The sequence below is a fragment of the Lampetra fluviatilis genome, chromosome 23 (genome assembly GCF_964198595.1).
Source record: "Lampetra fluviatilis chromosome 23, kcLamFluv1.1, whole genome shotgun sequence".
NCBI lineage: Eukaryota > Metazoa > Chordata > Hyperoartia > Petromyzontiformes > Petromyzontidae > Lampetra > Lampetra fluviatilis.
The window spans coordinates 5,996,857-6,010,693 of record NC_136297.1 but is presented as its reverse complement, the minus strand read 5'-3'; the positions used below and the strand labels follow the sequence as shown (position 1 = coordinate 6,010,693).

Below are 13,837 nucleotides of genomic sequence, written 5' to 3'. Positions count from 1 at the left end.
ATGGGAAAACCGTGACTAACCCGAGCGTGTTTATTTTCTGCAATAATATTTGAATATACGGTTACATTTTTAGGGGCGGTTGGGAGGCGGGGGGGAGCTTTGGAGAGCCACTTATTGGCGTGCACTGGAAAAATACATGGTGTGCAAAAAGGTATCTATTATTAAAGAATTATTATTAGACAGCAGTTTTAAACTGTGCGGTCGAGACGACGAAGTTGGCAAACGTCTTTATTTATTTATATGAAACCGAGAGGCTCGAGTGAAAAGCGCGAAATGGGCGGCGTTCAGAACGGGTCGCAAAACGAAGTTGTGGGCGACCGACCGCCTGTAACTTGAAAACCTTGCTGTGACGTGCGACGCCAACGCCACGGCCCATGTGTGGATGTTTTAGAGGAATGAAGTGCGTGCGGTGCAGTGTTTCAAACTACCCAAGTGTGTGAGTGTTGCTGCCTTATCGACGCAGCTAAAACTGCCGTCGAATTGTCAAGAGAAACAACTAAAAGCCCCACGCATTCGTCAGTGAGACACCGCCTTAAAATTATTGATGTGTAATTGTTTGTGCTATAAATATTTTTTACACCATACGGTGTTATTATTGTTAATTGTGTTTGTGCACCACTGCCAACGCAGCAGCAGCAGTATCATGAAATAATTTGTCTTATTGTAAAGCTTGAATAATTGACGAAAACCTTCATGGACTATCAGAGGACACTTCACATCTGCTCACGAAAACTACAAACCCACTACACCTTTGGAACCTCCTTTGCCAGTAGCAAAATATGATCATTGGTTTTTTCCCTTTTATCTGGCAATAAAACTGACACCTTTTTAACAAGGAGTCATGTTTGCATTGACCACAATACCTGCGGTCGGAATGCAAACTAAAAAACACAACTCTGATAATGTATGATTGGTCCACACCTGAGACAGCTTTTCTTAGAGCCTAGTTTCATATGGTGTTTGACCAGATGATGCCAAAAGGCGCACAACTGAAAGACAATGCACCATCAGTATACTTCTTGTAAAAAAGGTGCCAGTTTTGTTGCCAGATGAAAGGGTAAAAAACCAATTATGATAATACAAACCCACTAATTCGAACGCTACGGAACCACGTTGTTTACCAAATACCATTGCCCAGATTGTTATTGCTTTTGGGGACAAGATTGGCAACAGAATACTTCTTAAATAGCAAATGTTTGAGGAATAAAAAAAATGTAATGTTACACTCGCGCAGCAGTGCAATTGGTGCCGATGAGGCTGGGTGAAAGGTCTCGCGCCCAGGGGAGAAAGGAGCCTCTATTAATGGATTGGCCTGACCATCGTGTGCTCGTGTGTTTTTAACACCGTGTTGAAGCGGCAATAGCATTATTCACGCTTATTTTTACTCGCATGTTAAAAGCTGAACGCTTAATTGTTTTTATTTTTTGACGAAATCAATGCTGCGGCTGCGCGTAATGGTTTTGCACTCTGGACTTGCTATCCGGAGGTCCGTTTGGTTCTATTCCATCTCTCGGTTCGGCGGTTGAAACATTGAGCTAGTTTACGAAACACACCCCCCCACCCCCCTCCCCGTGCACCCCCACATGCGCCGCCCCCCCCACCACCATCACCAGCAGTGATAAATGGGTGAAGCAGTCGGTCAACTGGCATGTTGTGTGGTGGGGTAAAGTTTGGTTACTCCGACTTCATCCTAGACGTATGGGTAGCGTGGAAGAGTAGGCCAAATCCCCTCCCGAGGGGCTGTATAGAGCTTCCTTCTAGTGGACGCCCTTCCGCCAGCAGTGGTGTGTGAGCAAGACATTGCAGGCCTGCACCTTATGGCAATAGGTGCTGTGGCCTTGTGAAAAGCAGCATTGGGATGTGGTAAGCTCTTTTGTCTGCGGACTCAAATCGGTTGTGGAAATTCCACATTCCTATGCCAGGTGTCAGTATCTGCATGATGGCATTCGCCTTAATGTACGAGTCTTAATTTTAGATTTGAAGTTTTCGTGACCGCAAGGATTCATACTCTTTGGTTTTTTCGGTAAAGTCGCGTAAATAAAAATTTAAATAAATAAAATAAAATAAATGAAAACAACTCGAATTAAATGTTATCAAATCACGACGTTTCGGGCGCAACACAGGCGTCCTTCTTCAGGTGGGGACAACGAGTCTTAATTTCCAAATTCTTTGGGCGAGCGCTTTATAACCAGGGAATGGCGCGATTGTCATCTTGGCATTTCTCTCGCAATGGAGACCAGGGCATCAGCATCCTGCCGTCACAACGGATTAAAGGGAGCACTGGGAAAGATGGGCAGTCTCTATGTATTCATCCGTTCTGGGAATTAAATACATGTGTGTGTGTGTGTATATATAAAGAATTCAGAAAGTTTAATAATATATTACTATATAGTGTGTAGAATGATGTGGCCATGTTGTGTCGTGTAGGTTTGTGTACTTGGCGTGGTATTTGTGGAGATGCGTGTGCAGTTGTGTGTTGTTGATTTGTGTATCTTTACAGAGATGAGTTGTGCGTGGGTTTGCATTACGCGGTTGTGTGAGTTTGCGTCTTGTGGTTTGTGCTCGGGCTTGAGTTGTGCGCGAGTCTGAGAAGTACCGTGCGTCGGCAGTTGCATTGTGAAATTAGGGCACGGGTGGGTATGTGTGAGTGATTGTGTTTGGTGCACTCTGTGGGTGTTATGTGTGCATTGAATTTACATGGCATTCCGGGATGAGGGATGGGTGGGATATTTTTTTGACCGTATGGCCAGTTGTTGTGTATGTGTAACAATGGTAAGATGTACATGTGTGTTAGTGCCTATTGAGCGTATCTATGAGTGCGCATTGAATTACATTTAGGGGATGATGTGTGGGTGGATTGGTGTGTGCAGTGCATAGTTAGATGTTGTGTACATGTGTTGAGTGTGTACGGTGAGTTGTGTGTGTGTGATGAGTCGTCTGTGTATGTTTTGTATGTTGAATAGCGTGGAATGGGGTGGGTGGGTGGGTGCATCATCCGCTCAGCTGGGCTTCGTCCCTTCCATGCTCCATTCTCCACGCCCTGTTATTGCCAAAATTAAAATTAAAAACACACGCTCACTGACGTCACCTCCCTCCCGCTCACCCGCACAACCTCCTACACCCTCACCCGCTCACCGGCACAGCCAGCCACCTCACTCCCACGCTTGCTCACCCCCCCCCCCGCTCACCACCATTCTTCACTCGCTCTCATTTTCTTGCACGTAAACTTCACATGGCACCTGTCGATGAACTCTGAATTCACAGTTAACCCTACCTGCCCATGCCCACCCTCAATCCTACCCTCTCTCCCACCTCCTTGCACCCACTCACATGCACCTGATCACTCTTAGGTGCACACCTTCCCACCGTCATTCACATGAACAACTACACAAACTCCCTCACCTTCACTTACCGGTCAGAGCTCACCTTGACGCCTATTTATCCGCACCCACGGATTTAAACCGGACAAGACCAGGTGTCCTTTCACTCTGTGGATTGAAAGTTACGACATTCAGATGCCAAACGTTAATTGTTTTGTTGGCCTGTGACTCTCCTTTAAGACTCGTTTAAACCCAGCGCTGTTGCACCACTAATTCCCTCCACTTTGGATCGCTAATTGATTTGGACGTGTTTTGAGGAAACCCGAGAGACTCCGTGATGGAGGAGGTTGAGGGTTTTGGATTTGTGGGTAGAGTGGCCTCAGCGGTGAGCGCTATCGCCCCTCCACCCCCTCCCTAAAACCGAGAGTTCACAGATTCAAACCTGACCTTTGACCTCTGCTGGTTATTACACATAGAGCAAGTGGAACACATGGCTCAGGGAGTAAACACATTAATAGGAAAATAATTGGACTTGGGCAGGATCCATCATAACGAGAATGGATGCGTGGCATGGCCTGTGGTCAAGACTGACGAGGGAATAGCATACAAAGAATGGAGCATGCCCTACAGGATGTCCATTGCAGAGATTGAGTCAGTGATTCCATCGCAACACTGGGCATAGACATAGCGACAGATTGGGGAGGCATTAATCCAGCAGTGCATAAGATCATGGCTGATGATGAATAGAATGATACAGTTTAGGTGTCATCTTATGTGGTGAATAACAAGAAATGAAATGTAACAATATTTACACTACACGGCATGATGGGTAATATACCCACAATCCATTCGAAACCCAAAACATTACAGTTGTCATTTTTCCCACAAAATGCTTTGCAGCATAAACAGTATTTATATTGGCCAATGTGAGGCGGGAGTGGGAGATCACATGTGAATTGATTCACGGTGATGTCTGGTGGTTGCAATATGAGGCAGTACAGTAAGTAGGATTCTGACGGGGTCTTCTGAAAAAGGTTTTCTGATTATTCGCCTTTTGTATCTATGGGCTGTCTCTGGTTTTCTGCCATATACGCACACAAAGCTTCATATATGAATTGGCTAATCATCACACAGACCCTCGTGATAATAATTCTAAGAGGTTCCGTGAGGCTTTCCTGGGATAAAATTTCATCAAGAATCCAAACTTGCAGCAAAAATGTTTTTTTTCGGTGCCCATTGGCACAATAGAGGATTGTCTAATGTGTCGGCGTTCTCACTTACTATACATTTTCATAGTGGGGGCGGGAGGGGTGTAGAAGCAGCTAAATGTTAACAATAGCCGAATAAATAACAAGTAGAAATAGACCCAACGTGCTTCTAGCACAATATCTTTGTGGACGATACTAAGAATATCATCCCAGGATAGGGTAAGCAGCTTGGAAGTTCTGGAATAGAACATGGCAAGTAGTCGGTGTTGGAAGGGTTGCAGATGAGATCAGAGAAGAGAGAGGAGGAGGTTACGATGGTTGGGGCACATGTGGAGGATGATGGAGGAGGGCAAAAATTGACTACTGTGGTAAAGTCCCAAAGCCAGAGATGGTGGTGGTGGTGATCATGAGACTGAGAGTAGTCCCCGAAGGATATATCGACCGTTTAACGAGTAAAACAGACCTTGAGCCAGGTGGTGGAAGTCGAGTGATTTTTGCAACAGCTGTGGAATCTAGCATAAGGAAGTAACCAATGGCAAGCGGTGTGGTGGCATTGGCAGCATTGGCTGTCTATGTATGTTGAACTTCTTTCGCACCGTACGTAGCCAGCGTGCTCATCAGGGGTGCGGGGGGAAAACCAACAAACTAAGTACAAAAAAAAATTAACCCGTAAAAACAAAGTTTTTCACTATAAATCCTTTATATGCGTGGCATCGGTTTTATTTTATTATTCATTTCTGTTTTTCTTGAGTAAGAGTTTCATTTTTATCACATTGGTATTTTAAATTAAATATGAATTTTTTTTTTCCTAAAAAGTGGAAAATTTTGGAAAAATTTTTTCACGAAAATAAATTGTCACGCACAACGACGTCTGTGTGCAAAATGTCAGCTCGATTGGATCACGGGAAGTGGGTTAAAAAACGACCGAAAGATTTGCACGGTCGTAAGCGCTCAAGCAAGCAAGCGAGTGAACTTGATATAAAGGATTTAATAACTTCTAAAGAGAGATGGCTGTGGTGACGTGTGGTGTTCGTACGATGATTGTTGTGTTCTCTTTGTGTCATACACAGGCGCCACACTGGGCTGCTGCGGAGGTGTTCTACTGAGGGGGAGCCCATCACCGTGTTTTCTGAATGAATCTCTCGTGGTATGAGAATCGGGCTCGTGCACATTTTTACGGCAGTTTATTTTTGCCAAATGACTCGACGAAACGAGAAATAAAGATGGAAAACCCAGACCAAACCTGCGTCTCCCGCGTTGTCATGGGTTCACATTCGGGCTGCGCCCGCCGTCCAGCAGACTGGACAGTGTTGGCAGTCGCCCTACTCCCGAAGCCATCGCACAGCTCGCAAACTTAAACCTAGACGTATAATTTTTCGATTTAAAGCTTTCGTGACTGCAGGGATTCATCTTCTTGGTTCTTTCGGTGAAGTCGCGTAGAATGGAAATAATAAAATAATCAAAATTCAACATAATAAAATAATTCTCACGACGTTTCGGCCACAACGCAAGCAGCCGTCCTCAGGTGGAGAGCAGGTCTGTCGAGTAGACAAGAGTCTGAATGACACACTCCAGGCTTGGAGCGACTATTTAAGCTGGGATGCAGGTGGGACGTATAACTTGCACTAACTTGCCACACGCTCGAACGAAGAAGAATGGGGCGACGATCAGCCAATCGTTTACCAGCGTTCGCGGTGACATGGTGCGTTGGCTAATCGAATATTCCGTAACGGAGCAGTGCACCGTTACATGCAATGGCTCTTCTGATTGGATGTGGGGGGGGGACCTTGTGTCACCTTGGATATCTGGCATCTGATTTTTCCCAGAGAGTCACGTCGTCGCCAGTTATTATTCACTCGGTGCACTCGAGAAACGGTGCCTTAACGCGGCGAGAGAGTTTGTGTACGTCTGAGAAAGCTGATCGCTATACCGTCGAGAGCCTAGTGCTCTCAGAAGGGTCACCCAAGGCGGGAAGACTTCAGTGGAGACGTCAGACAAAACCCGTTTCGAAAGGTCCCCACATGACCTTTTCAAATAAATTGTGATCCAAGAAAGCAACGGGAAACTACTTGGATTATTCCTCCCTCGAAAACTTCAATGATGACAAGCAAAATCAACAAAGGCCCTGAGTATTGGTGTCCTTTAAATGGGACAGGGGTGCTAAGAATCTCCGAGCTTGTGTCAAAGCAGAAGTAGAACATGCAATCAAAACAGCTAAGCCAGGCAAAGCGTGCGGACCCGACACAATCCATGTAGAATTGCTCAAACTATTAGACAGACCAGGACCAATATCGTGAAGTCGCACACGCCGTTAGGCAGCACTAAAGAGAGAGAGAGCACTCCACCGTCATACACTGCACACCCGTGTAAACTTACAAACGCAAAAACAATACGGACAAAGATTTTGCGTTGGCTTCTGTAGACTGTCGGGGATTAGTGCTGTGAGTGAGCAATCAAGACCAGCCGGTCATATGAGAGCGTGATGTGTGGTATGATCATTCCCTGGTGCAGCCACGTTTGTCTCACGAGTGTTCACAAACCGCGCTGGCCAAGGCAGCCTCTGGTACCTTTTGCCACTAAAGTGCATCATGGCTGAGAATGGAGCCTTTGTTGCCAGAGTTGTGTCGTGCAAACAGCTTTACCACCTCTCTTGTTTCACCAACTGTTGGTGTGTGTGAACAATTCTACAAATATCTCCCGTTCAGCCTGACAGACCGTTGAGACGAGCGCTGTTAGCAGGCGTCTATTAAAGGCCAACATAGCACACAAGTATGTTGTGTTGGCCAATGCCATGCCTGGCTGTCCAGGTGCTCGTTTAACGCCAAATTAACCTAAGCGAGTCCCGGGACAGCCTCCGACCACGTATTGCCACTGATGTTGAACACAGTTGGCAGTCAAAACTCGGCCTGCATTGTGAAGAAATGGGCCACTGCACCAAACCGATTGACACGGACACGTGCGTACGATGGGCTGCCATTTTCTGAGACTAATATTGCAACCGAAGCAGTAAGACTACAGCGCACACGAACCGATTCAAGTTGGCTGAGACAGGCCCGGGCATTTTTACACCAAAATCCTAAGGGTGCCTTCCTTCGCTTGGCCGTCCCACCCTCTGGCATTTCCACCCAGTTCCCTGGCGTGTGCTATTTATCAATATTAATGCTATAACTTTAGATTGTCTCTGGCACTTCTCCATCGTCTGAACAATCCTAAGCTGGGTGGAGGGGGGGGTGAGTGCCGCAGTTTGGCCGTCGTTTGCAGCTTCCTTGGCCATTTTCTGCAGCAAGATCGTGAAATGTCCCCCCAAGGAGGAGGGAGGGAGAAGCTCTCTGCCAGCAGCAGCAGCAGCAAGTGCATCCCCGTGGCACATCAGATTAAAAACTGAAGCAGCACGCACAGTCCAACACGACGCGTGTGTGTATATATAGTGGTCTAAACGAGACCGCGTCTCAAGGCGCCGTTCGCAAACGGTGGGGCCGAATATTTATTTTGCGGAGATACTGCCAGTCGTAGGCGGACACGTAGAGGAACGTGAATGACCCTAAATTTCGATTTAAAGCTTTGGTGACTGCAGGGATTCATCTTCTTTGTTCTTTCGGTAAAGTCGCGTAGAATGGAAACAATAGAAATAATAAAATAAAGCAATAAAATTATTCTCACGACGTTTCGGCCACTACCCAAGCAGCCGTTGTGGCCGAAACGTCGTGAAAATTATTTTATTGTTTTATTTTATTATTTTTATTGTTTACATTCTACGTGACTTTACCGAAAGAACCAAGAAGGTGAATGACCCTGTACTTGAACAGGCAGACAGTCTCTTGTGTGAAGCTATACAATGCAATTTGTTTTTACATATCGTCCGAATGCAACTCCGTCTCAAGACACTTTATAGTAGCAGGGAGAGGCAGTCGGGCATAGGCCTCGGAGAAAATGTGAAGGTCTTGAGGCCAGAGTGGGACATGCAGGGAGGGTTTTTTTTCTATTCTTGTTTATGGCAATACGTTTGAGAGAATTGCCAGTGTCGAAGTTTACTTACCACGAGAGCACAGACCAACAGTGGTTCACTGTCTTGTCCACAGGGAGGGAGTTGAAACTAAATGTGAACTATTTTTTATTTTACCAGGTGAGGTCCACAAAGCTATATAGCTATTTTCGCAGAAGCGACTTGGCCACAAATGATGGCTCAATGAAGTGGCTTATGTGGAAATGTTTAGCAGCCAAATGCTCTAAAACAAATGTTTCTAAAAGTGAAGGGGGAGAAACGGAGGATCCGGAGCAAAATCCACGCGACCACGGGGAGAACATGCAAACTCCAAATAAACAGGTGTCAGGGTCGAACCCACGACCTCCTGTATACCAGGCGAGGGAATTAACATCTCGCCATCATCAAAGCCAGTCTTCCCCAATTGGACACACCCAGAATTCACCACTCGACGGACAATCGCAATTTCTACATCGCTTCTTGGGAAGGCTGCAAATACATATTTACAATTATTTCAGAAGATACGTACTCGGGGCAAGGTCCATATATCGTCCGAAAGGCGTCTTCCCGCAAGCGCACTTTGATCCAGCGTGTAGCGTTCTTCTGGAAGGTATTTCTTGCGTGCCCAAATAACTCGCAGACTCATCTTCCATCTGACTCGAGATAATCAACAGTCCAATAATTGGTCTCGTGCGCACTGGGGCGGTTTTTGGCACCCAACAGGGAGATCAATAATGGGGGTATCACGTAACCTATTAACTAAGAGTGAAGGAGAGCTTTCTGGACACCTCGTGCATCGGTTGTTGTTGACGCGGTTAGCGGGGGAGATGGCGACCAAAGGAGATCGACAACTGAACGTTCTTAAATATGATTCCAAATTTCGATTTAAAGCTTTCGTGACTGCAGGGATTCATATTCTTGGTTCGTTCGGTAACGTCACGTAGAAGGGAAATAATAAAATAATAAAAATAAAACATAATAAGGTAAAATTCTCCAAGCTTAGCAGTGTTCATTAGGGCGCTGTCTTTCCGACAGCCCTGTTCTTCACCTGAGGACGGCTGCTTGCGTTTTGACCGAAACGTCGTGAGAATTTTATCTTGTGTTTTATTTTTATTATTTTATTATTTCCCTTCTACGTGACTTTACCGAAAGAACCAAAATATGATTCCCTTGAACGCGAAACATCAACGTTGGTTTTCACGACCTTCCAGCACCCTTAAAATGCACGTGGCTTGGCACAAGCGCCATGGCAACGTCACCGTTTAGTCGAAAATGTCAAGTATCACTGCTGGTGTCAGTATTGTGTTTGGTGTGTAAGGGTTCGATTGCATGCGTGCGCTAAAGGTAATGCTGCATATGCAAATACACTTAACTTCACCGAGTCTCGAAATCCATTTTCAAGAGGATCCTGCACAGGCATGTTTAACCAAATCCCATAAGAGTAAAGCGAAATAATTCAAGCATGCTCTGTTGAAGTAGCAGACGGGGCGATGTGTCAGTCCTTGGGCTTCCCTGAATTTGTCGCCACTATCGTGAGAGGGCTGCTCATTAGAAGCCCCGTGGGAAGTTTTGGCAGCAGATGGCTGTGGCACAGAGGTCGCAAACGGGTTTTGATTCCTTACCCGTACCCGGCCGCACCAGGGTCGCAAATGGGTACCCGTACCCGGCTGGGTACGGGTACCCGTTCCCTACCCGTACCCTACCCAAAATGAGTGACAAACGGTTACTCACCAGTGACTCACGGCCTACCCGTACCCGGCCGCACCAGGGTCGCAAACAGCTACCCGTACCCGTACACGGCCGGGTACAGGTAGCCGGGTATCGGGTAGGGTACGGGTATCGGGTACCCGGTTGCGACCTCTGCTGTGGCAGCAGCTGGCTATACTATACTGATGAGTCCTAAGAAGAATAAAACTGATTGGAAAAAGATGGTCGCTGCATCACACACTTTCAGATGTGCTTCGACCGTCTGGAACGTTCTTCCGATATTAGGAAGCCACTGGATCTATACACTTTAAAATTGAAAACGAATTTCTTTAGAATCGTTTTTTGTTTAGTTTGTTGTCCTTCCCCCGCACCTCTGATTAGCACAGTTGGCCACGTACAGTGTGAATGAAGTTCAACATACAGTTAGCCTTGGCGTTTCCATGGCCTTGTGCCATTTGTTACGATGTAATCTTTACATGCAAAGCATGTCGGGATTCTGTTGTGTTTCTCTGACACCAATGTGCGCATGCTGTATATTATCAGATAACACTGGTCAACAACAACAAAAAAATCTGGCCTGGACTTTTGCAGCTGTTTTAGACTAATTTCAGGGTGCTGATTCCAAATCTGATCTCAGATTTGCTCTATCACATCTCATTTTTATGCTATCGGCATACCCCATTTTCATTGATTTTCCCCGAAATTAACTGTCACTTATGATTGCAAGTTGTTGCGAGTCAGTGACTGCTTTAGTGTTAAAATATGGTGCTGTGTTTTTAGGATAGTGTGATTATAATATAATTTTATGTAGATATCCACATTTATTTAATATTTTTCTTCTGCAGTTTTGATTGAAAATGCAATATTTGATATCTCAAAAACCTGATGTGATAGACAAAAAACTGATGCCAGATTTGGAATCAGCACCCCAAAATTTCCTTAAAACCGTTCGAATACCTTATGCCAGAAAAAATGTGTTGACCGGTGTAATTCGTGGCATGAGTGGCAGGATGATACGCGAGAACCTGGAGAAAACCCATGCATACAGAGGATTGACACGCAAAGCTCCATACATATGTAGTGGGCTCAAACGGAGTCGCAGACGTGCTCTCTGGAGGCAACACATTTATTTGACAATAAACACTACGACCTATGGTGGTGACCACCAGGCTAACTACACTAATCACACAGTAACGAGCTACCACGGACAGGACCACAGCTTGGGTCCAGGTCCACGTGTTGGAGACTCTTCTTGTAGAACGTAGAACGTAGGCTTCTTCAGGATAACAACAGCAACCGGTCCATCTGGTCACCCGGCTTATATCCTGTGTCGTGGGGCTCGCTCCACCCTTAGCCACGGGCCGCCTTCTCGAATCGTCGAGCAGGATCTTGACCTGGACACGTGATCACCCCTAGCCCCCTTTTGGGGGGCCCCCGTGTAGACACCACTGGTCACGTGTCCTCCGGGGTCAACCAGAGTGCCATGGCCCCTTTAAACCCAATTCCGTGGCCGGCACTCTTGCACCTTATCCTGTAGGGGCCGGCACTGCACGCCGAGCGTGGTGCCATCCATCGCTGTCAGCGCTCACCAAGCCCCGCTTAAGGCCGGTACTGCATCCAAATTCAAGTGGTGGCCGCGATGTCCATACATCGCACGCCGTTCCTCTCCCAGGCCGGCTTCACACAGTGACATCCAACGATGTCACACAGATTGCTTCCAAGAACCCACTGAACTGGACCTCATAATCAACGTTTTTGGGTTTAGATCGCGTTATTTATAAATGTGTCGTAACCCTCCACCACCCGACACGGCCAATCAGTAAAAAAGTGTCACGTTGACAAAAGACAAATTTGTTCACTGCTTTAGCCCACCGGTGTGTTGAAGCGTGAAACCACAACATTTACAATTTTTGAGTACGATGTTTCGCTGGTAATTGCATCCAGCATCATCGGGCAATTCGCCAGAATGGACCTGCCCTATCCTGGACACCTCGCAGGCCACCAGCAGCAGCACAGGAGAGATGTGTATTATGGTGTGCAAGAAGTTCAACGTACATGGATATGAGTGTGTGACGGGCTCGAGAAGAGATGGACTGATGTGGTGCAGAAGGATGTGGAGCTGATTGGGACCTGACGATGATTTATCCAGCACTGTCAACGTCGGCCTCTGCGGAGGAGGTTCATGAAGGATGCTGTGGGGGATTTGGAGGCAGTCGCCCTTCAACGACAACGGAGGGCAGAGAAGTGACGCTGCCAACAACGAGCGGAGCGCCGGGTTGCTAAAGCACAGTGGGGAGCAAAGTTGGTGCATCTGCCACTCATCTCAGTCGGTCAACCCATGGCACACTGGGTCTGTTCCGTGACCTCCTGCCAGCGGGCCTTCGACACTTCACATGACCTCAAAGTGCACCTAGCATGGCACATGCGCTGTTGTGACGTCACCGCCACTTGGTGCTGAACGACGGTTGTTGTGGTATCGATGTATCCTTTGCCCGGAAGTGGAGAGCTCACTGCAGGCATTGTTGTGGACGGTCAGATAGCCGCTCGACGCTACGAGGATGAACGGTGACAGGGTCGCGAGGACATGTACACCGCCTCAGCCCGCGCTCACAAATCGCACTTTAAATCCGTCAAAAAGTAACTTGCAAGGCCACTGCTATTTACTGTCCTTCCGGAGAAGAACCACGTTCCTGCGGAGGGAGCTGGTAGGAACGTTGGGTTGCTCGGTCAATGGCCAGGGTCAACGGCGGCGTGGTGTATTCCGCAAATATGCCCGACTGTGAGGGCGGGCACAAGCCGGCGTGAGTAGGTTAAACGTTGAGTTTTATAAGGGCACCACGGGGTGACGAGCCCCTCCCCACCCAGCCCCACCCCTAAAACCCCCCACCCAGCCCCTCCCTCCCTCCCCACCCAGCCCCTCCCTGCACGACGGACACAATAATCCCCTGTGGACTGGTGTAACCTGGCGGTTCCTGCCAGTATAACGATCTGACCTTACGACCTCTCCAATGCCAGATTTGCTCGGTGTGTCTGTGAGCTCGTGGAGCAGGAAGGAACCCCTCAATCCAAACATTTAGTCCATGAGTCACAGCAGAATTTGGTACCACCTGAGATAGTCAACCTCGAGTCCTACCGATGTATTTATGTTATATGGCCACCACGAGATAATTACTTGATAACCCCATGCATATCAAATGCTTTTCACATCATTCACTGTTCTTGGCCACAACGATTGGAACCGCTAAAGTTATGCCACCTCAGGTTGTACCAGAGGTCGCAACCGGGTACCCGATACCCGTACCCTACCCGATACCCGGCTACCCGTACCCGGCCGGGTACGGGTACCCGTTTGCGACCCTGGTGCGGCCGGGTACGGGTACGGGTAGGCCGTGAGTCACTGGTGAGTCACCGTTTGTCACTCATTTCCCAACGTCTTGTCTCTTCTCACAATTCAAGTTCCTAGAATCAACCCACCCACGTCTGCAACATGGCTTCATCCCAGAGGTCGCAACCAGGTACCCGATACCCGTACCCTACCCGATACCCGGCCGGGTACGGGTAGCCAGGTATCGGGTAGGGTACGGGTACCCGTTTTCGACCCTGGTGTGGCCGGGTACGGG

At 47.4% G+C, this 13,837-nt stretch overlaps 1 protein-coding gene across 1 annotated transcript in view; it reads left to right on the top strand.

The window, feature by feature from the left end:
- Positions 1-5,770, top strand: part of EIF3E (eukaryotic translation initiation factor 3 subunit E) — a 28,275-nt gene extending 22,505 nt beyond the window's left edge. The window contains exon 13 of the mRNA XM_078866918.1: positions 5,599-5,770. Coding sequence (XP_078723044.1) covers positions 5,599-5,634 — 36 coding nt within the window. The 3' untranslated portion in view covers positions 5,635-5,770. The remainder of the gene's footprint in view (positions 1-5,598) is intronic.
- Positions 5,771-13,837: the final 8,067 nt, after the last annotated feature.